This window comes from Lineus longissimus, chromosome 3, assembly GCF_910592395.1.
Source record: "Lineus longissimus chromosome 3, tnLinLong1.2, whole genome shotgun sequence".
Classification (NCBI taxonomy): domain Eukaryota; kingdom Metazoa; phylum Nemertea; class Pilidiophora; order Heteronemertea; family Lineidae; genus Lineus; species Lineus longissimus.
This window is the reverse complement of record NC_088310.1, coordinates 8556406-8581793: the sequence shown is the minus strand read 5'-3', so window position 1 is coordinate 8581793 and position 25388 is coordinate 8556406. Positions and strand designations below refer to the sequence as shown.

The window sequence follows — 25388 nt, the reverse complement described above, 5'->3', positions numbered from 1 at the left end:
GAATAGAAAGTGATGTCGCAATATGCTGAACATGCTCCTTAACGAGTGTGGCCTAAATTGTCTTTTATGGTTATTGACGGTTATGGAGATTTATCGCACTACAAGGGAAATATTTTTCACTTGCTCAATTCTAGAAGCCAAGGGGTGGAGGGGCGTATAGCCCCTTGACGAAAAGTTAAACACAGCACTGGAAACAGCGTCGTAAGGTTGGTTTGGACACATTGGTACACTATTGATAACTCCGACGATATGAAGCTATCCTCAGGTGTTTTGGGTTGGCCATTGTGATCAGACCAACAGGCTCAGAACCCCGCCGCTGCACAAACCCAAGAGACATGGATTAATTGACACAATCACCTTCTCGAACCCCATGGGATGAGTCTGATATTGCCTGACACTCTAGTCATCTTCTTCGACTTGTTCTATTTTTGGCCAGGTCTATGATGTCAAAAGCAGCACTGGCATTACCTTACCATTATCGAATCAATATCATAGAGAAGATGCCGAGTATACATGATAGGAACTGAAGCTATCTATTGATCTGACGGCAAGGCAAATAAACATGTAAGTCACAGAATGAAACACCTCAGCAAATATCAGTAGGTCAGACACAGTAACAGCACATCATGTTCCTAAAACTGATACACACTACAGAGAAAACATTTTAAAACTAAATCCAGTTTGACTCGAGAGGGGGTCGTTTTCCCCGAAAGAGTGACATTCTCCACAAATTAACAGAATTTCGCTGTCAGTTCTACTTCTAGCCCTGTCTTTCAACAATGTCTTATGATTCCAATTCAAAGATTTGTGGGACACGAATGGTTTGCTGATGTTGGGTTGTTTTGATGAGGTGGCAGTCATGTATATTATTGAAACATTTTTTGATTTTTTTTTGAACCAAGGTCTGATCACTTGCCCACTCACCAACAAACGACATCCTGACAACTGCCAAGAAAGAAGTACTACAACAAGATTACATCCTCAATACGACGAATAACATAATATCAATAATGACGATAGATGGAATGCAATTAAACAAACCTGTCTCACCTAATTTGTTCGCTTTCGAATCCTTCTTCGGTGGTCGGTCAACACACGGGAAACCCCCAATCTCAGAGAAGCATAGTTTCTTGTTCAGGTAGAGGAAGAAGATCACCAGTAGGGCGACAAACAATCCGACTGCGCAGAGGAAGGCCACCGCCTCAATCGGTACTGCAAGATAAGAATATTCACAATGTTAATAACTTGCAGGACAACAATGCCAAAATGTTTATAACTTGCAGGACAACAATGCCAAAATGATTACTGCAAAAAGGAGTGGCAATAATCAAAGACCACAACAACCGCAACTGTGCAGAGGTGTCACAGGCAGCTGATTTCTACCGCGTGTAGAGATATAGCTCTGTCCATCTAACAACACCCTTTGAATCATATTGACCAATAGCTTTGCTTCTTTTGGTATTATTGTAATTCTTTTATATGTTTATATGTTTTACAAATAAAAGTTAGCTACTGTTAAATTACAAGAGTTACAATTCCATCCAAATACTGAACCCAACACACAAGAGGGAGGCTACTGGACTTGCAAGGAAAGGGTGAGTTTGGGTATAGGTTAGTAAGAGAGATGAGTGGTCCGCGTTATTGTACCATGGATCGCCGTCCAACCTTAACCTACACAATGGGTGACTTCAAAGTTGGTGTTAGTGTTAACTTTGGGAAAGTGTTACAGTTTTTCAGCAGCCCTGGATGCATCATTTCCACAAACAAGGCTGTGTACCCTTAGCTTTACACCTTAAGTTTGTGTTGATCGCAGCGTCATTAAGAAATATAGTCTTTGTTGCTGCATAAAAGCCCTAACACTTTTACAAAATTAACACTAACACCAACTACGAAGTCACCCATTGCCTCACCAGTCAGCGCTCAAAGCAGGGCACTAGACTGCCCAATTTCAGTGTTAGAACTTTGGACAATTTTACACAATCTCCACTCAGTGCACTGTGTGACAGAGGTACTTGGAAATTGCAATTAATTAAAACAACCATTTAAAGCTCAAATCGGTGCATAAAATAACAAAAGAAAAAAGTTTTCACGAATTAAGGCAGATGAGATTCCATGATTTCCATGGAAATAGCTTTCACCACTAACTGAGCTATAACACTTTTATCACATTCTCCTTGTGTTTGCTGAGTGTTATTGTGTCCACCGATCTGTCCTAAATCGTTGCTTGTCAAATACGTGATGATCCACTTGGTGGTGTTATAGGGTGATAATGGCCAGATGAATTGTTATCTGTCCAGCCAGACTGGTAAGTGATTTATTTTGTTTGGGTGACTGACTGTTTATGTTGTGGCTGGAGCTGGTGACCACGGCTCATACTGCCCCGATTCCAGGACGTTCTCAGGGGAGAGCAGTTTTCCATGTGGTTATCCACTGACGGTGGCAAACATCCCCTTAGTGTCATCCAGACATATTAACCAGAGAACCGCTAATTTCCCTGGCTAACGCAATCGTCATGACATTGAGCTGACCTGGAGCATTGCTGAGAGCCAGCCTCTTGCACAAGCTGGAGTCTAGTGGAGGAAGGTGAACTGTCATATTAGCAGGAGAGCCACTGATTTCCCTGGCTAATGCAATTTTCATGACATTGAGTTGACCTAGAACACTGTTGGGAGCCAGCTCCTTGCAGAAGCTGATTCTAGTGGAGAACGGTGAACCCCCGAAAGATTTTCTATTGCGGGGCAGTGGGAGTGCAGTGAAAGATCGTCAGCCTCATGATCAAGAGGTAATGTGAGTCCCAATTTGTGCCATGTCACTTCATCCGCAGTGGAAGAAGTATTCTGACGCACAACGCCAAAACATCGCATGAATGTCCCGAAAAGGCCATTCCCCTCACCAAGGAAGGATATTACTGGTGTAAACGTTTTGCTAGACTTGGGGGAAACCAAAAATGTAAGACAGTTACCCAGGCACCCACTTTTGGGGATCTGATTGGCAGTGGAGGAGGTATACCGAGGCACAATGCCAATACATCGGCATGAAAGTCCCGAAAAGACCACTCCCCTCACCGACATAATGCTAATTCCAGCCTCCCATTCATGCGACAGGAAATTATTGAAAGTAAAATAATCTTTTTGCCATATTCAGCATCATGAGAGTATGCAAGCAAATCAGGAATTTTAATGCTTAGACTTGTTTATTTTTTCGCTGTAACCAGACTGCATTAATGGCCTACTCCAATCACTCTCAAATTTTAAAATGAAATTGGCCCAAAAAAATTATAATTATGTCAATACAAATTCACATCCATAACTGCACCAGGCATGGCATATTTCTATATACCAGAACCACTAGTATGTAGTAAATACATTGATTTTTTTCTCTCACAAATCAATTTGCAAATCTGAAAAAAAAAAGTGCCAATAAAAAGTTGGCGGTTATACTATAATATTATATGGCATTAAAAATTGTCCCTTGTGGTGGAAAATTTGTACTTCAAGCGGCCAAATTCTCAAAGATACAGACATGAAACACAAAATGCGAATCTTAATTCGGTAGAGCGAGTAAAAGACCGTATTTGAAATCTTGTTACATGCCCTTTCATGTGCCATTCCTCGCCCATCCTTAGCGAAAGAATGAAGTGAGCCGGCTAATTTGTATCTCGTGTGACTAGCATGGGTGTAGCATGGAGCAGAGGAGGAGGCTGTAGTTCTATTGATTCCTCCATGTCTATTCATCATACATTGGATATACTCACTTCAACACACATATTCTCGCTTTAGGCTATATGGAATCTGACATCACCTTTGATGAAGAAATTTCCTCATTTTAAGAAGTAAGTCAAAATGACAGAGATTGGGCATTTGCTAAGGAAGTTATCTACTCCTCCACAATATACCCATTTATTTCTGAGACACTCAGGATAAAATTAACCAGATCATTTTATCATGAAGGGATTTCAAGATGGGAAGGTAGAAATATCACAACGGGATAGGCTATTTATAAAACCATTTTCAAAAATGATAATCCTGATACTAAGGTGACATGGCTTCAAGCGGTTCATCTGACACTGAACTAAATACAAGATGCAAAAGAGTTGGCTTGGAACACTAGAGTAAGTATTTGAGAGAACCTTTCTGACAAATCACCACTAACTAGTTTTCAAGAACTTTAGGCTGTATTCAATTCTACCTTTCAGTGGCAATTTTTTAAAGTCTCTATTCCAAACTGGAGTGTACCCAATTCATGTTCAAGGGGAATGGACTTCGAACATAGCACAGAAAGAGAAGTCTAATTTGAATTTTAATTCTACACATGTGAGAAATTGCCACCAGTAGTTGAAATGAATTAGCTCATTTAAGAGGGACCTAATTAAACTAAGTTAATCAAGGATGTAATGAGGATGTCTTTCAAGGATGCCATGTGATGTCTTTAGAGGATGCCATAGGATGTCTTTCAAGGATGCCATGGGATGTCTTTCAAGGATGCCAAGGGGATGTCTTTAAAGGGTGCCAAGGGATGTCTTAAGGGATGCCATGGGGACGTCTTTCAGGGATGTCAAGGTGATGTCTTTCAAGGATGCCAAGGGGATGTCTTTCAGGGGTGCCATGGGATGTCTTTAAGGGGTGCCATGGAGACATCTTTCAGGGTTGCCAAAGGGATGTCTTTCAGGGGTGCCATGGGATGTCTTTAAGGGGTGCCATGGGGACATCTTTCAGGGTTGCCAAGGGGATGTCTTTCAAGGATGCCAAGGGGATGTCTTTCAGGGGTGCCATGGGATGTCTTTAAGGGGTGCCATGGGGACATCTTTCAGGGTTGCCAAGGGGATGTCTTTCAAGGATGCCAAGGGAATGTCTTTCAGGGGTGCCATGGGGACGTCTTTCAGGGGTGCCATGGGGACGTCTTTCAGGGGTGCCATGGGATGTCTTTAAGGGGTGCCATGGGGACGTCTTTCAGGGGTGCCATGGGATGTCTTTAAGGGGTGCCATGGGGATATCTTTCAGGGTTGCCAAGGGGATGTCTTTCAAGGATGCCAAGGGGATGTCTTTTAGGGGTGCCATGGGGATGTCTTTCAAGGATGCCAAGGGGATGTCTTTCAGGGGTGCCATGGGGACGTCTTTCAGGGGTGCCATGGGACGTCTTTAAGGGGTGCCATGGGGACGTCTTTCAGGGGTGCCATGGGATGTCTTTAAGGGGTGCCATGGGGACGTCTTTCAGGGGTGCCATGGGGACGTCTTTCAGGGGTGCCATGGGGACATCTTTCAGGGGTGCCATGGGACGTCTTTAAGGGGTGCCATGGGGACGTCTTTCAGGGGTGCCATGGGATGTCTTTAAGGGGTGCCATGGGGATGTCTTTCAGGGGTGCCATGGGGACATCTTTCAGGGGTGCCATGGGGACATCTTTCAGGGTTGCCAAGGGGATGTCTTTCAAGGATGCCAAGGGGATGTCTTTCAGGGGTGCCATGGGATGTCTTTAAGGGGTGCCATGGGGACGTCTTTCAGGGTTGCCAAGGGGATGTCTTTCAAGGATGCCAAAGGGATGTCTTTAAAGGATGCCACATGCTACATTGGCTCCTGTGGAATATTACCACCCATTCACACTGTGGTACCAATTGGCTCATGTGGTAGCTTTGTAACCTCAGCGTAATAGAATATGAAATAAATAATTCAAAAGTTATAAATTGATTAAAAATGTCGCCATCACAGTGTATTAAAGTCTCACTTTTGAGATAGGCCTATCATTTGCCGAGTTCTCGGGATGAAGGTACCACAGATACATATGTACAACAAAAATTGTACATTGACAGTTTGTTTGACAATTTTGTACATTTTGTGACACATTCTATTCTACCCCAAACCAGGGTTTCCCCAGTGAAATAGATGCAGTGAATTCGGTTCCAAAATAAATTGTCCTATGCTTAAATTTAGCCACTTACAACCCGACTGAATATAAACCAAGTTGGCATCATTCACCAATCAGTTCAGGCTGGACCTATAGGTCTACCTCAGATGCTGTCTGACCTTTAGCACTATTCTGGCTCAAACACTGAAAAGAAAACCCCGAGTTACATTGGAAACATGACAAAAATACAAAATCTTGAAGTTACACAGCAAATTATTGACATTTGTGCCAGTGTGGATAACACCAACAAGTCAATGTGTATGGTGTATGTGAATATATCATGCGACTACTTTTACATCGGGGAATATCTGAGGAAGTTTGAGCATTTCGTCAAAAAAATATTCAAAGGGGACGAGTCAAAACAAATTCTGAAGATGCTATCAAGAACTCACCCTTGAACTTGATCCGTTTGAAGGGCACATTGTTAACATCGCTAGCTGGAACTGTATTGTTATTAGCATTTGCCGTATCATTGAAAATAGGCACTGTATCATTTCGAAAAATACCAAGCAACTCCTCAAGAAATCCATCAGTGAAGTTTCCCATGATTGAGTGAACCTACAGTCGTGGTAGCAGACGTGCCGTGTTATGAAATTACTGTGTCCTCAGTGGAGGAATCTTGAATCGACAAGTTCACAGGCACGTGTGATGGCTCCCCAATGACAGATATACCACCGCGTATTTTGCACAAAAGCTTAGAACCCTTGAGTTAGCATCATGCTAGGCTAGCTATGCTAGTCGAATATAGACCATGGGCTGTTCCATAATGAATGCACCACTGTGGTTTTCCCAATAGGAACTGCACACCAAATGAAGGATATTGATTGAAACCGGGCTGATGAAAATGGCGCGGTAGGCCACCTCGTTCTTAGCATCAAATATGCTACGCGACAGTAAAACAGACTATTTACACCAAAAGGAAAGTTTAGTGGATTCAACGAAGCGTTTTCCTCCCAAATCACGAGAAATAGCCATGAACATTAACTGGTTTACAGTACAATAGGCATGATGGGCAAGAACTTTGCTTTTATTGAAATTTAACGGAAAAATCACGCTTGCTCACAATTTTTCGCTGCATAAGCTAAGAACATCTTTATTGCAGGATCCTGGGACAACAATCATGACAATCGGTGATTGCAGCAACCTGCAGTCAATATCAAACCCAGCCATTACTGGTTTTACCCACAGACACGAGATCTTTACTAAAATAATTTTTGAAAGTTTACAAGATCTTCAAAGACCCAGGAAGGAATTTTTGGCGGCTCTCAATGATGACCCACAGACACGAGATCTTTACTACAATAATTTTTGGAAGTTTACAAGATCTTCAAAGACCCAGGACGGAATTTTTGGCGGCTCTCAATGAATACCCACAGACACGAGATCTTTACTGCAATAATTTTTGAAAGTTTACCAGATCTTCAAAGACCCAGGAAGGAATTTTTGGCGGCTCTCAATGATTACCCACAGACACGAGATCTTTACTACAATAATTTTTGAAAGTTTACAAGATCTTCAAAGACCCAGGACGGAATTTTTGGCGGCTCTCAATGAATACCCACAGACACGAGATCTTTACTACAATAATTTTTGAAAGTTTACCAGATCTTCAAAGACCCAGGAAGGAATTTTTGGCGGCTCTAAATGAACACCCACAGACACGAGATCTTTACTAAAATAATTTTTGAAAGTTTACCAGATCTTCAAAGACCCAGGAAGGAATTTTTGGCGGCTCTCAATGAATAGCTAAACCACTTGTCACAACAAAGATCATTCCATAAAGTTAGCTCACCACAGCACAACTGAGCTAGCCAGCCTTAGCACATGTAGCTATTATGTAGCATGCTAGCCTGTGCATTTGGCTTATTGATTTCAAGTGTCAAGGGAAGCTGTTGAACATGGGATGTATATTAAAATCTATAACCCATTGGCAATTGCCTATTGATACTTTACGCTAACATTTCAGCGAGAGATCAACTAAACCATGCATGACACTTGATGATGTCATGGGAAATAAAAAAATATGTTTTAAATCCAGGTCATAAATGTTTTGATGAAGTTATTGTGGAGGTTGGCACCACTAACAATCCTTGAAAGCTGATTAATGAAGATCCTTATATTATGGACAAATGATGGAGTGAAATACATGTTTACAGAACCTCTCTATTAAGGACACCCTCGGGACTGTCAAGTGCGGTTCTTGATAGAGAGGTGTCCTAATTAGAGAGGTCAAATTGAATGGCAACAATCAATTTGGGACCAAAACTAGTGTCCTTAATAAAGAGGGTGTCTTTAATAGAGAGGTGTCCACTAAGGGAGGTTCCACTGTATCATACGTGGTTGGTCCTGTGGGAACCGTCCCAATAACATTCCGAATTCATGATGTCCTATTCATCTTACTTAGATGGTCAGAAATTTTGATCTAGATTAGCTTTGCTGACAACAATCATCTCTTAATAAAACAATTACTCGTCAGCAGGCAATTGCAAAACTTATAATTTTTGCTGGGTTTAACATTGATTGCACATTATTGCGATTACCAATTCTTTTGAGATTTTGTTACATATGATAATGATTGCTGGCCGTAGCCACAAAAATTGCCTGTTTGCGAGGCATTTAAATATTCTTAAACACCATACATCACAAAGAAGTTTATCATACATTTTACTGGTCCATTGTCAGAAGCCATCTTATGCATCACAATCTATTAAATATCATACCACCCAGGAGCATGAACAATTCATCACATCTCTATTGGAATCATCATCCCCAAACGACATGTAATATCATTCTCTGAAAACATCCGGAAGGCTTGAATATCAAGCTCTCAAATAGCATATAATCATTGGCACAGTAATGGAGGTTGCCTTAAGGAAGGTGGAGAATCATTATAACAAATTCTGCTATTTATCCCTCCCTTGGGGATTTTGTGTTGCGGCACGGCACTTGTCATATAAAAAATTCATAAAGACTAGTCTTTATTACTTCTTGGTCATATATTGTACACTGTAGATAGCATTTTGCTAGAGACAGTTCTTTCGAAGTACCAACAGACAGTACACAGGGTTTTTTCAGCCACACAACAGGATATCTTTCTGTACAGTTTTGTATCTCAACTGGGCTTCTGACAGAAAACCTTCTACAATGACACAGGGTCTCACTATTCTAAAACAGCCCAAATATCCAGCCATTGACAACCGAGTGAGAAGAGAATCTGAATAGTTTCATAATCAAATAAGATATCCATGTTTGCCATTTTGAGAAAATTACTTCAAAGTCAGGAATTCATTTGATATTCATTCACACTAAAAACTACATATAAATGGTTGAAATCAACTACTCTACGGTCAAATTTAACCGTATCAGTTAGCATGATTAGGTTACATATCTTTAACATGTTTAACAGATTATGTACTAGCCTCATTCTAACTGCAGACCTTTTGGTGAGACAACCATAACCCTCCTGGTTGGTATGTAAGGTTTCATTGCAAAACAAGATATATCTCGCTTTGCCTTGAAACCCTTCAACTGTCATATAAGTTGCATGCACTTTTTCTAAGGTAGTAAGCATCAGATTTTCTACCTCAACAGAAGTTTTCCAGCCTGACTATTGTGCCCTTCACATGCTGTAGAAAAACAATTAGGCCAAATCGGTACTGAATAACATAATGAAACGTTTAGTTCAGGGAGTAACTACATGTCAACTCTGAAAACAAATCAGCAGTTTATGGTGATTTTATGTATTCCTCGTACATATTTTTCATCCAATCTACCACCTGGCGTTATCATCTGCGCATGCATGTGTGACCTGAAAGCAACATCAGCATTGAAACACAGACTTAAAGCCTACGCCATTCGTTAAAATTTGTAATTGAATTTGAAGATTTTCAATTGCACAAATACGTACTGAATAAAAATTTTGTGTTGACGGATATACAAATACTATATACACCAAGCTTTGCAGCGAAGTTGCATGCGAAATAACTGCACTACATTGTGTATAACTGCATTTCTATTATCCTGACTTATTATGAAATATCAACGGGATGTCCCTTTAATTGGGGAAAACAGTAGAGACTTGAGATACATGACAAACATATTTATTACTCAACATGCTCAACACAACTAGTCGGCAGTGGCTAAGCTCTCTAACTAGCGGTCAAGAGGTCCTCGTTTCGCTGATCCCACTGACAGCATCAGACTCTTCTCTTTGCTCAGAATGGCACTTTCTGAGCAGCTCATCAGAGTTATACGGGAAGGTTTCAGGATAAAATGGGGTTAAAGTGGAAAGTTGGATGATATAAACCTCTACCATTGTTAACATCCGACTATAGACCCAAAACCTTTAACTCTTTTTACACTTACTGTGTTTTACTATTTCTCCCAAACCCATCCTGAGTATTTAAGTCACAGGCACACACACAGAATCAGAATCTTAGGCAGTATGTCCCAAAATGTCCGCGAAATTTCAGGAGTATCCTTAGTTGAGCATCGTCATAACGTAATCCGGATGTTACAACTGGCAGTGTCATGAGTGCAAACTTCATCAAATACACTGCATAACTATGCATTCACACGCATGACCTGATACCAGCATTTCCCAGCTGTTTAACAATTATTTCAAAGAAAGAGCATTGACTATCAGCCCTGTGTACCAGGATATCATAGTAATGAACAATCCGTGCACCATTATCTTGTAGGAATATTAATGTACTGTCACACATATACACAGTTTCAAATTGGTATCCCACATAAATTATGCAGTTGACACGGTTTTTCAAGGGTGTGTGACCCCCATTGTCCATCTCAGACACATCACCGAAATTCCAATCAAATATCAACTTTGTCAATGATTTTGTCCCAATTTTGTATCCCTGATGGGATCAATATCAACGACTTTACATTGTGGGAGTATTTTTTCACACTTATCTGATAATCTTTAACTATCTGCCTAATCTGAATACATCTTCACAACTTTGAAATTTCCAAAATTGCCAGATTTTGTATCCGGTTACGTACGGAATTCCGATAAAAGAACCACCTGTTTTTCAAGCATCAGATTCCCATGACAAACAACTATCGCGAGAATCAATATCGAGAGATATTTCTGGATAAAGCTGCGATTTAAATCGCAAACATTTGTCAGCATCGATTAGGTCTCGAGACAAGTTAAAGCTCGTTCTAGACAAACATTGTCTGCATATCATTTGAAAAAGTAGATCGTTACATGTATTTGCAAGTTATGTGGAAATTGGCCAATTTAGAGCTGGTGGCTCAATATGAGGTTGATCATGCCCCATTATAATTTCAATTCACCAGCACCTGAGCTGTGCACCCTCCCAATGTATCTATGCATGCAAAATACACTCAGGAACATTAGTTTTTATCCTAACAGCCATATAAGGTAGAATGGGATAATTGTAGCCCCGGTTTATTTGTAGCTCCTGCATTGTTTGATGCATGGGGATATCAATCAGTATCATAGGCAGGGGCTACAATTAAACCAGGGCTACAATTATCCCATTCTACCTTAGATGGCGAAATTTTTGAATAGTTTGCCAGTTTAGATTAGCTCTACTGTTTGGTACTGGCATCCACTGTCAGTAGATGGTACTGGTTGAAAAATGGCTGTCGTAGCAAAAGGGTTAACTCAATTTCAATCCTACTGATATCGGCAAACCGGACCAGGCAGTTATGTCATGTCAATATAACTGTTGTAACCATCCAATGGCATTGTAAGATGGTCGAGAGCAACTACTCTTTGTTGTTAACAACCGTTCTCATCAATAACGAAAATACGCATTAGTGATGTTGACTCTCTTCTGCACCATAATTAAGTCACAAGTCACGAGTCAGAGTTTATTGACAGTAAACTAAGATGCTGGGACACTGGCGAAAAAGACAGCACACCAAATGTTGCAGAGCCCTTGTTGTTTGGTTTGTTATTGCAAGTCTTTTAACACTGAGTAAAGTAAAAAGAGGCCCACAGGGCTGGCCCTTAGCTGAAATAGTGGACTGTTGAGAAAGCCCAGCTAAATCGGGATTTTAGGGGGATGTAGAAATATCAAATATAGCTTCCACAGCTGACGGTATGATAAATTGCCAACCTTCTGCTTTAAATCATTCATCAAACGAATTAGTGAAGCCATGAGAAATCCAATTAGTGGTCACTATAAGCAACAGAAAATGGTGTATAATTGCATCCCCTAAGGCTCATGCCATGCAACACAGAAGCCAAGACCAACTTTGCAATCTAATTAGCAAGCTATCAGGTAATGCATTTTAGAGCCTGCTAAATCTAGTATAATCCATCAACGAACCAAAATATACACGGGCAAAGGTTTTCATCATATACTCTATGACGGAGGAGGATCATCATTATATCATACAATGCCCGTCATAGATTCTATGATGAAGTATTTCAATCATAGAATCTATTATGCTTATGAAACAACATGGTAGGATCTACCATGGGCCCATGGGCTTCTTGATGGAATCTGTTTTAATTTGAGACCCCTCCCGTCTTTTGATAATGATCATAAATCACAATGAGCTGATAAAACACTCCTCCTTTCCATAATAGAATGGTAGATGCTGGACAATAGACAGACTCTATAACATGGAATGTGTTGGTAGTACAAATTGATGGGGTAAGGAATATTGAATGCTCCCTATTTTGTTTCGTTGCTGAAAGTCCAGTGAAGCCCTTTATAGAAAGAGCCCCAGAACCAGGCACCTGGAAATGCAGACGACTCCATTTAAGAAACAATTGCGCATCAGACATTTCACACCCAGGAGCAAAATTTGTTGACAACAAAATTAACTGAGCTAGTTTTCAAAATTTAACCACGCAAAGCAAATATTCTCTAGCTTCGCTGATCTTAGACCGATTCTGAATATTCAAGAAACTTGATATATAACGCGATAATGAATTTTTCATTGGATTATTAAAAACAGTAGGACATGATGTACAGATTATCTTGAGGGAGGTTTGAAGAGAGTCCAAGAGCAATTGTGAAAATGAGAGCGATCTACAACACTTCTCAACATCTTGGAGCAAACCATAGCTTATTTTATTCTCCAAGCCAGCAGACACCAAACCATATTTTACCAATATCACCACTTGCTATGCTAGGGACCGCAGACTCTATTCTTTTATTCTATTCTCCTGGTCTGGAGGCTATCAATTCTAGCGCAGCAGACAGTGGATTTCACTAGATCTGATTAAGCAAGCAATTGTGATACCAAAGATTCAGTAGATGGAAGAGGGGTTAGACTTGATGAACTACATGGGAGGAATGGTGCTGATAGCCGAGGGTTCAGTACTCAGTTCCAGGTCACAATTGACATCCGTCCTGCAACGTATGCGCAAGTTGCGTGCCAATGATGCACCAGTGAGGCGCTTATCTTATCTCTCTATGTGTCGCGTGTATTACGCACGACTTACGCACGACCTACGCAATGGGTTGCAAGTCAATGGCACGCCACTGACGCGCCAATGATATGGACTGTACTATCAAATCTGCTATACATTTTCTATCGAATTTTGAATTAATTGACAAAGGAACAGAATCTTTTTTATTTCAACTTTCTCGAAAGTTGAAGAAAACAAATGGAATTATATGTTTTTGGGAAGCATTTTTTGACTTTTTCTCTCATTTGTTTCATTTTATTCATTTTTTAAACATGACAACTTAAACATGACTATATGGCACCATACCTTTCTTGTCCATGGTAATATAAGTCTCTGATACACCTTCAATCTCTGGTCTCAATAAGAAACAACATGTCACATAAGACAACTCTTAGCAGACTTATCCAGATGCAGTAGGTGCACCAATCTAACTTGAAAAGGCACAAAAATGAAAAGAAGTTCCAAGTAACAAAATCTAGCCCTATTATATAACATAATAATAGAGAAGGGCAAATTTGGTAAGCAACAAATATTGTCAGCTTTTTATATACATGCTTCCCGAAATTGGTGGCTTGCATTGGAACTAACTTTTTCCCCCTTGTCCGTCATCAAAGGCATTCAAGTATGTTGGTCAACCATGACTATCTCCTTTGTCCCTCCACCATAAGGCCTAGTTTCCCCTTATGACATCACTATTTCGGACACTCAGCGCCCCATTTCTGGAAAGGTGTATAACTTTGTCTAGCATAATTGATAAAATCTGCATTCATAAAGACCTCATTGTAGGCCTACCTGTTTAAGGATTATTATTATTATTATTATTATACAGAATTTATATAGCGCCCTAATCAGAAAATCCGCTCTGGGGCGCTTTACAGAGATAAAACATTCATTGCACACAAATATTGAAAAAGATAAGATATTGATAATACATGTAAAAATTTAAACATTGTAATAGTTTTTAAAAAGTAAGGTCGTCACTGACTTCTTATATACATCGAGACTGGAAGATTGTCTTACGGCCAAGGGCAGTGCATTCCACAGGCCAGGTGCCACCTGTTTGAAAGATCGATTTCCATGTCGTACCGTCATGGTTCTCGGTAACGACAGAAGGCACTGGTCTGTGGAACGCAACGCTCGAGTTGGCGCGTGTCTCTTTACTAAATCCTCAATGTATATTGGTGCTGTTCCATTCAGTGCCTTGTAGGCATACAGCAGAATCTTATACTGTACCCTACAATGCACCGGAAGCCAGCGAAGCTGAAAGAGAACCGGAGTTATATGGTCTCGCCGTTTTGTCCCTGTTATTATTCGAGCTGCGGTGTTCTGCACTTTTTGAAGTTGACCATAGGCACCACCGTTTTATTTCAAAATGAAGTGTATGCCAATTACAATGGTGGGAGTCTCTTCTCTGGAAACCAAAGAACTAGGACTCCCACCCTTGAAATTGGCTTTCACTTCCTTTTGAAAGAATTCTAATTGATTTAGGATTTGAGTTTTAGCCAAAATGGTGGTGCCTATGGTCAACCTTTTAGGGGGATTTTCCATGTCATTGTGAATGAGTTACTGGAAGAAAAAACTGTCATGTTATGACCGCATCGCATGGTCTCGGTCTCTGGAGTGCGAACTACAGGTGGATTTCTTTTATTGATATCAGCTTCAAACCAAACAGGATTTTTAGGGTACTGAATTGTCAGTGCAGTGATAAAAAGATTCTTAAGTGAAGCCCAATTGTCATTTTGGGGGTCAGCTTGATAGAGAATATTTCGTTTTTGGGTATTTCTTCTTCATAATTAATACATGAGTAGGTGGACATGAAAAAATGCTATCCAGAAGATTTCACTCAGGTTGGTCAAGAAATGAGCTATACAGAGAACACCAGTACCAATGCACTACATCAATGAATCCAAGTCGAAAAAACATTTTTATTTTGTTGCCATGGTTGCTATAATTAGGAAATCCTATTTGGTTTCTAACCCCGGATCAATAAAGAATAAACTTTTTTTAAATCCAACCAGTTCCAGAGCTCAAAACTATGCGGACATATTAACATTAATGAACAGACCATAATAGGAATCAGATAACAATGCTTGCCAAGTGGGGAAACGAATTAGATTTCCAGACCTCATAAACAACCAGGCCAGAAATAAGCTGTCTAGAAAAAAAGAAGCAACTTTATGACCAATAAGAGGATTGGCAAGACGGAAGTTAATTAGGTTTCCCTGGCTGTCACCCATTTAATTCCCTTGTGCAATGGATTAGGCCATGGCGTCTAGGCCTTGGTCGGGCCTTGGCCACACCCATCATCGACCGTGCTGTTGACCATTCATACGTGGTTTTTGTTTTCATGGACAGCTGTAACTAGCTTTTCATCCCATTTACCATGTTTACCATATACAGTGGAACCCCGGTAACACGTCCACTCATGGGACCGTGGTCGGAGTGGTCGTGTTACCGGGGTGGTCGCGTTACCGGTGTTGGGAATCCCCAGACGAAATACATGATTATTTTTCCCGCCAAAATTGCCGACTGCATGGCGTGTGTACGCTGTACTACCATAGCAACGCTGCCTGATTGAGATGATGCACGCTCCAAAGTTTTGTTATCATGCCTCGCAAGAACAGTTCGTCGATAAAATTACATGTTACATTCTCAGAATGAGTTAGAAAAGGTAATTTTGTAACTCATTTTATCCACAAAGTTTCATTATCTGCCCGACGTGACGCATTTGCGGGCAATTTGGTGAATCATCCTCCATGTACCCGACTGTTTGTGACGATTGAAGTAAACTTGTCGTAGGCCTATGATTCCACGTGAATGATGAGTTGAGTAATGCTATAGTTTTAATCAAATCTATTTTCAGTCAAAATATTTAAAGAAATATAAAATGATACTGTAGTAAATCAACCAAGTTCTCCATATCATAAAACATTCAAACGTCTCGCAAGCTTGTTATTGTCATAAGTGTGGTCTTCAAACTACCCGCCGTTTATTATAAGTTCATATGTAAATCACGCAAATCACATGATTTTGCTGCTGCTGAGTGCGCATGTCTGGTACTGAACTGGCTCAGTGATGAAAACAAACCATGAAAACGTTAGAAAAAGAAAGTTTATTTATTCATTTACACTTATACAATTGATCATACCTGCAAAATCACATTGTATTTTTTGTTTTCATATGTATTCCCATGGCCATTGTCCCCGTCTCAACAAAGCTTGGCAGCGAGGTGCTAATTACTATGCCGCGGTCGCGACCGATTACGGCAATTAGGCCTGGTGGTCGGGTTAGCGGGGTTGATTTTCAGTTTGGGACCGGCCAAGCCAGTGGTCGCGGTCGGGGTACCGGGGTGGTCGTTTTAGCGGGGGTCTCTTAATGGTAATTAGAGAGGAAACCATTCGGGACCGGAGAATCGTGGTCGCGTTAGCGGGGTGGTCGCGTTATCGGGGTGGTCGCCAACCGGGGTTCCACTGTATTCAGGCTTTTATTAATTTCTTATATTCTCTGATAAGCATAGGTTTAGTTTCATTTTGTATATATATTTCTAGATTTTCCATAAAACCCAATGTACCCAACTCAAGAAGTTTGTTTGGTTGCAATTTTGGTTTGTGACATCTGATGATCTTACACAACATATTACATGTATATCATACATCGCACCCCGACCCCAGAAGTTTGCAACTGCCCCGCCTCGCAAAAAATATTAAGCTGACAATAAACATAATTTACAGTAAGCTGGAAGAAATTGGTGTCGTGTTGATCACCAATACGTCAATGTCGTTAATGATCTGGACGATAACCCTAGATTAACTGACTGTTAATCACCAATTTTCATGATAGACAGCCATTAGCGAATCTGCATTGCAAATATAAATGCCGAGTACTTTACAGCGGTAGCTATGTCAAGTGACCCTTCTCTGAGGTTAACACTTAATCTGCCCAGCCTTTTTCACAATGGTTGAAATTATTTGATGCGCCTGCCAAGAATTTTATTGGAATCTGTCATTTTTCAATACTATTTATAAAGGGGATATTGATCCTTGATAAAAATAAACCAAAGATTCAACGAAAGCCTTTTTAATGAAAATAATCCATATTGATGCTGGTATCCAACTGATACACTGACAACTGACCTGTAACAAAACTTGTTAACCACTTTACAATAAGAGTTGAGACATTCCTCGAAGTGATGTTGTCGGCTACAACTTCCTCAACAGCATCATTTAAGGCAATGACCTAAAATGACCTAATTCCATGCATAGCGTAATGCATTGTCATACACAGCGTCATGAAAGTCTTTGAGGCATTGAGCCTGACAATGGCGATTGTCACACCTGTCATAAACTGAAAGTTTTAGAATCTATAACGATATCAACCAGTAGCACACAAACAAAACTGATCATGTACCTTTTTTGATCGAGAATCATAGCTCGGGGGAGCAGGGGCAAACTCCCCAAGAGTCACAACCATGCTGAGGCTGACAATGGTAATTGTCACTCCTGTCATGAACTGGAAGCTTCAGAATCTAAGATATCAACCAATAGCACAAACTACAAATGATTGTAACCAATTATATAAGTTTTTGACTGAGAGCCATAGCAAGGGGCAAATCCCCATAAGTCACATGAAAAACACATACATTCTATGCAGATTTTTGCTGAGCAATTTGCAGACTGATGAAAACTGTGATAGAGATGTTTGGCCTTTCCCCCCATTTTAAAACTTCATGGTAACTTTTTCAACCTGAAAACCAAGGAAGGCCTTGGGCTAAGCAGCCCCCCTCCATCCCAGATCAGCACCAGCTAAGCATTAGCTACAGACAAAGGAACTGGGATTGTAATGCCCGACAATAGATACTAATAAAACATTAAAAGTTATCAGATAGGTGGATGGCTAAAATTGACAGATTCACCTGTCAATTAAGAACTCTATTGGAATCTGAGGTAGATATTGACCCATGCTATCTGCTCCGCTCGGCTACATTGAAACCAACACTGCGCCTATAATAAGAGAGCGTCGAGTGACGTCCATAGAAGATGCAGCAATGGCAATAGCCTCGGCAGCAATCGTCATAGATACGGGGAGGCGGATCACAATGTCAATGCATACAAACAACAGCTGTGTAATGCACGACGATAGATATTGGTACGACATTCAACTAATACAACCTGTGTGTAAGCCGACTTCCTCCAATTTAAGCGTATATTGGGCGGCGCCAGGTGCCTCATGGCGACCATTCGTTTTGTCATTAGTGCAAATATCCTGCGATCGTTTATCCCGCTGATCACACGTGGACCCTCCATTATCCATCTTCCCATAAGCCTCTACTAACATGCTACATCGATGCTGGTCGTTACCTCACATCATTTTAATTTCCATAAGCTGCGAGTGCTACAGAGCCTGGTTACCAGACCCCCGAGACAACACACGTGGTATAAAATGGACACGGCGAAATGTACACGGTATTCAATAGATGTACGTGGCTTATCCCATTCTGTATGTAGCAATACTCAATCCCTACTGGCGATACGTGGTCCCGCAGTCTAGGAGGAGATATAAGGAGCATGTGTCAGACTCTAATGAAACGGCTGCGAAAACCTGGGGAGCTTCTGCAGTGCCATTTGATCGGTATTGATGTAGGGAATATTGACGGTCTATCTCTTAGCTACGGCGCATAACGTATGCAGAATATGAATGAGCAAATTATGAAGCAGACCTGCTGATTCAATCAATTCAGTTCGGCATGAATGAAGCCAAGGGTGTCTTGGGAATTATTGATATGTTGGTTCCAGCTTTTGGGGATAGATGGCGACATCTATTGTGATGATACCGAAGCTGCTAATTTTGCCGTGGGAGAGTTAGCTCAGCTGAAACATCATTTTGTCATGGTGATGTACAGTTGAGAGATTTCTGGAACACTGAAATATATTTGAATTCTTTTAAAGGCCAACACAGTCCTACACAGAACTAAGTATACACCTTTCCAGAAATGGGGCGCTGAGTGTCCGAAATAGTGATGTCATAAGGGGAAACTAGGCCTTATGGTGGAGGGACAAAGGAGATAGTCATGGTTGACCAACACACTTGAATGCCTTTAATGACGGACAAGGGGGAAAAAGTTAGTTCCAATGCAAGCCACCAATTTCGGGAAGCATGTATAGGCCTACCGAGTATGCTGGTTCAACTATATCAATGTAGAAAACGTATAAAATGTATAAAATGTATAAATCTGTCCCAAAACATGGAAATGTGTTAGTCACTTGCAACTGAAACATCCAAACTCGCATACTCTTTGAAAACTAATTTATGTCTCGGCAAAATATGCATGGTTAATATATTCTCTCATACAGAATTCAATATCGCAGACTCGAATGCCATGGGAACGATTCAATGCACTCCTGCCACCTGTTAAACGTAAATAGCACTAAAGCTCTGGTTTGATGAGATTGGTTAACGTCAATAGCATGCAGAAAGACATGCAAGCAAAGGATACAGCACACCGGGCTCCTACTCAGCAATTAAGGTATTCACTCAGTATACCTTAGTAAATTTCAACCAATAAGATGCATAAAAGATGCACCAGACATAGAGGTTTTAAATGTCCCCTAGTATCATGTGCCTCAATAACCTTAAAGTATGACTTAATTGTTAGTTTAAGTGACAGTAACCCACCTAATGTGCTTTCAAGGTTTACTGAAAATCAATGGCACTGTGTACATAAAGGTTCTACTTAAGGGGAGAACAGATTGGTGTACTGAACTGGTATGTACCTCACCAGAGGCATGTTGCTGAAATTTCCTAGTACATATTTACGCAATCGGTTATTTTCAAATTCAATCACAAATTTAAAAAAATTAAAGAGCAGCGTATGCCTTTAAACCGTGAGATGGAGCATAGGGAAAAAAGCCATATTGCCATCAACTATGAAGATTACATCCACTGGTAAATCATGTTTTATTCAATGCATTCACATGAGTCCAACACAGTTACTGTTTACAGGGGCTAATAGCACTGATATGATTTCAGCTATCACATCAAATGGAAATGTTGACCAGACGACTGTTTTTCGATAACGTCACCATAACCTTCCATTACCATTCCAGTATTACTGCCCCAACTGGAAGACGACATTTCCATGACAACAGTATTTCACCCGGGTACACCGTAAACACACTGGTTTTAACTGGTGTGCTTGGCGATACAGGCTAACACTGGATGGTGTTTGTACCAGAGTAGCAAGTGGTTAAAGGATACAAGTAGATCACCGACATGGCAGTAGGTCGGACACATAATTCAAAGATTAGGGTCCATATATAGCAGTGACACATCACTTGTGACCGCATTTACAAGTTTATTCAGTTCAAATGATCACGGCCCGACCCTTGAATGTGGGGTCCTTGTTATTGGGAAGAAAAAGACCCCAAGAAAGTGAAAAACACAAGTAAATTGTGACTGCGCCTAGCTCTTTTGAAATCTGGCCAAATCCTTCCCTCAGGAAAGGAGAAGGGGCCTTTTTTATAATGGTACATCATGATATTACACGTATATCCGGGCCCCTACCCCGAAATGATTCTGGCAACAAGCAGCCATTGAGGTCACCTAACAGCAACATTCTCTGACATCCATGAGAAGGAGCCTTTTTTATAATGGAACATCATGATAATACAGGTATATCCGGGCCCCTACCCCGAAATGATTCTGGCAACAAACAGCCATTGAGGTCACCTAACAGCAACATTCTCTGACATCCATATCCATTGATCAGCTCAATGACTCCCTGGGGTTATATCATTGATATTGTTATCCGTACCATGTGATGGATTACCGGGAATCACCTGTAACCAGGATATGTCACACGCTGTGGGTACAACGGTAGAGAAGACTGATTAATGAAGGGGAGATATGAATTATTCGCGACACCCTATCAGATGAGATAAGATGCATGAATTTACCAAAAGGACAGTACTTTTCCATACATTTCAAAACAATGTGCCTTGCTTCAGTGATGAGAAAAGAAAACATCCTGTTAAAGGCGATGGTAAACATGTAATATAGTCATTACTGGAAGTCTGTTTGTCTTACAACAGAACATGTTCATGCAGAAGAACATTTGGTGGGTGCATGGATAATGTCATCTTGACATTTATTTCACATTTCATGTTTTTCATTTCATAGTTCATATTCCATTTCATTTCATTTCATATTTGGGTATGATGATAAACCATACGCCACCGTCTCTTGCTTATGCTCCAATACCATTGATGTACAAAACTTCTGTTGTTACGAACAAGAGACCAATCAATTACTCACTATTTACATGAGTTATTACGATATGGCTTTTGCCATTTCCTCTGCAATGACCAGCGCACCATGGCCGTATACAATATCATTGACCAGATGCAGGCAATAATGGTTGTAATATTGAAGTAGCAACCATCAAGAGGAATAGCTTTGGTGGTTAGCGGAAAATAGAAATAGGTCTTTGTGAACTTGACCTTTGACCTTTTGACCTCCAAATCAATAGGCTTCTTCAGGCCTATACTTGTGGCCTACAAACCAGGTTTGGTCAATATACATGATGTAGAATAAGAGTAATCTAATCGCGCGGACAATGAAAAGTGAATGGACAGACGGCAAGACGGCAAGACGGCTGGGACGGATGGATGGATGGATGGATGGATGGATGGATGGATGGATGGATGAACGGACAGACGGATGAACAGAGAGACAGATGGACAACAAGCGCCATACCATAACACGCCACACAGGGAGTGGGCAGTTAAAAATGTAGTGATCTCTTCAGGCATTTCCGTGGTCATTTCTTGTGTCAATGCAGGAGGAAAGGGGAATCACAGAGGTTAATATAAAGTCGGTACTTTTTCCTTGATCATGTTGATAGGACTGACCTGCCCGAGCCCACAGATCTCTAGCATATTGTGGATACCATACAAGCAATCTAGAAGCCAGTACAGAGCTCTTCTCTATGGCGTACGTTACTCCAGTGACAAGATACGTCATAGATGGAGTTCCACCAATGCTGTTGCTTTGACAACAGCATTTTGTAAGATTTATCAAACACCACCATATTCTTGGCACATCTCAGCCTGGGATGGCTGGAATTGGGAGAATATTAAGTAAACATATTGAGATACATGTAGCAAACAATGCGGGCTTCTTATTTGTTTTAATTTGCATACCTACTGTCTTCACTGGTTCCATCCATCAAATCGAGAGGGAAAATGGTCTTTATGAGTATGCCAGAATGAGTTGAAAATTGTTGTAGGAGGGATATAGTAAGATGGTCAATGAACTGCATTAGAATTTAGCGGAAATATTAATTAGAATTGAGATGGGATTTCTTTTCATAACTGGAACTTTGGTGTAATGCAAGTAAATGGATGGTATGACAAGACATATGTTATTGTTAATGCATCAATGATAAAACCTGTTTCTGATGGCGTTACAAAGTGTCACGTAATCATTATTTATCGGTTTATGTACATATACATTAAAACTAAACAATACTAGTCTACTTTACCTGATTTCACATGCATGGTTCACCATCAGCGACTCTTCATCCTTAGCGATTACCAAACAAATATCCTGATATTCCCAGTATTTGGATGAGGTTGTTGTCAACTAGGCATGTACAACCCACCATCAGATTAGAAAGCATACAACTGGCCTCAACAACGTGCTCAAACAAAAATAAACAGGCAATTTTCTTGCAATCACTGCCAAACTGGGTTAATGCATCAGTATTTGATTATTACTCTATGATTTTTGCTGATGAATCCTGTAGTATAACCAATTTTGACAATAAACATGATAAAAGTATCTGAACCACAATAATAACATATGATAAATCATTCTGACATACTTTGATACTGCTAACACAAGGTTTTCCACTCAACTGAAATGGTCAATGTATGCTGTGCTTGCCTGTGACCAGTGACAAATGAAAATGGATCAGATACCAAGAACTAGGTTTGGGACAAAATGAAATGTCCTGGGGACATTGTGCTTTTTTAATATGACAAAATGTGGCACAATTGACCTAAATTGACCTAAATTTTGTCAACTTGTACAGATGCCCAATAGGTGTCTCCATATAACATTTAAAGAACAGTGACATTTTATTGTTTGACCTTTTTGACCTTGGAAACTAGGTCAAGGTCAAAATGTTATAAGCACCATGTCAATCTTGATCATATCAATCAATGATGCACCTTTGAGGCTCACACATTAAAGGTTTCTTGATACAACCGACATTGAGTTTTATGACCTGACCTACTTACACCTGAAAAGTAGGTCACACTGACCTGAGTTTTTGTTGACATGTACAGATGCCCAATAGGTGTCAACATATCAAATTTGAATGAATGAATGAATGAATGAATGAATGAATGAATGAATGAATGAATGAATTAAACTTTCTTTTATATAACACCTTTCCCACTGAATGCAATGTTCAAAAGCGCTCACACTCCAAAATGCTCTCGGAAGAGAAGAGTTTTCAAGTTTTTTCGGAAAGTATTAGAGTCAGTTTCTTTCCTAAGGTCGTTCAAAGGGTCAAGGACAATTAATGATGAAACATGCCACCTTCGCTGGAATTTTAGAGATTTTTAGAAGTTTTTTCGCGAAGTGTAAGAGTCAGTTTCTTTCTTAAGGTTGTCTTAAAGGCCTAGGATAATTAATGACAAAACGTGCCACCATCGCTGAAATTTTAGAGTTTGACCTCTGTGACCTTCAAAAGTAGGTCAAATCAAAAACCCGTAAATTATGTCATGTGGTCTCATCAGATATATTGACAGTAAAAATTTCATGGTTCCAGCTATCAGCGTTCATGAGATATCAACAAAACAAGGTTTTCAAAGAGGGCCGGCTGGAGCCCCAAAGTAGGTCAAATGGCAATGATTTTTTGTGTGTCAAGTCATGTTGTCATAAGACATCCTCACACCAAGTTTCAACTTTCTAGACTCAATAGTGAGCAAACGTGCCACCATTGTTGACGGCAAGACAGACGACAGACAAGACGTGATGACATAAGCTCACCTAGGTGTGCTAAAAAGACAAAACATAGACCATTCAATACTCTGACTTTCAAATAAATGAATGACGTCCTAAATGTGAGGTCCCACAGCACCTAAAATTGATCATCATTGGATCTCTGCCTGTGAGTGCAACGCAATCAATGACAGGCCATATGGGCTGAATGGGAAATCAAAATACCACTCGCGCCATTCATGGAGTGTCAACTTTCATGACTGAGACTTATATTTAAATGTCATAAACAGTGGAGGTCAGAAGTAACATGCTATATGGCTTCAAATGCAAGTCGATTCTCTTCAAGAATCGCTTTGAAGTTGCGAGTGTGGCGTATAGTGTACCACTCCTACTGGAATGCTTTTTATTTTGACATTTGAAGCAAACTCAATTAGATGAAGCAGTGTGGATGGGACCATTGCATGCAAATTGAGCACCCTTAATGTTTATTTCAATTTTTGATTATCTCGGCCTAGAAAAATATGATTAACACAAAGAGCATCAAATCATTACCAAAGGCAGACCTGCCTACCCCGTCTTAAAATGTCGTGTAGGTTCTTTTTAATTGAAGTGAACAATTTAGCTTTTTGGTGTACAACGACGCGAGCACCAAATTTTCAATAAGAGAAAAAGTGTATAATCTTGGCTTTTGAGTGTACAAACATGACTTTTCTAATTTTGGGCAAAAAATTGATGAGGATGATGCTCCATGGATTCCATCTTGGGCCAGCCGACATTTGCGGCTTAATACTCACCTGGCCCAGCGACAATATTCTTGGCTCCTTTCCGGCTGGATTTAATCCGGGGGTGAGTATTCAAATGAAATTACAGACGAACGGCGTCAACAACAAAGCTGGGATTGCATATTTATTGTAAGGATTGTTAGAAAGCGGAAGGATAGCAGCTTGATAATGTATATTATACACATTTATTAATCGTTAGTAAGCAAAAGACATTGTAAAACAACATGATAGACACCAGCAATGACTTCGCAGTGCATGGACTTTGAGCACACAACACTTTCCTTCG

At 40.3% G+C, this 25388-nt stretch overlaps 1 protein-coding gene across 11 annotated transcripts in view; it reads right to left on the bottom strand.

Annotated features, from left to right (window-relative positions):
• LOC135485662 (synaptotagmin-16-like) overlaps nt 1-25388 on the bottom strand; it is a 104467-nt gene that overhangs the window by 74214 nt on the left and 4865 nt on the right. For 8 of the 11 annotated variants that reach the window (XM_064767987.1, XM_064768001.1, XM_064767988.1 and 5 more), the window contains exons 1-2: nt 18482-18959; nt 1051-1212 (exon numbers count right to left, since the gene is read on the bottom strand). In XM_064767987.1, the coding sequence (XP_064624057.1) occupies nt 1051-1212; nt 18482-18647 (328 nt within the window). In that variant the 5' untranslated portion in view covers nt 18648-18959. Of the gene's footprint in view, nt 1-1050; nt 1213-10264; nt 10582-18481; nt 18960-22851; nt 22956-25388 lie in introns of those variants that run through there. The other 3 variants (XM_064767997.1, XM_064767995.1, XM_064767992.1) reach the window with 3 other exon arrangements.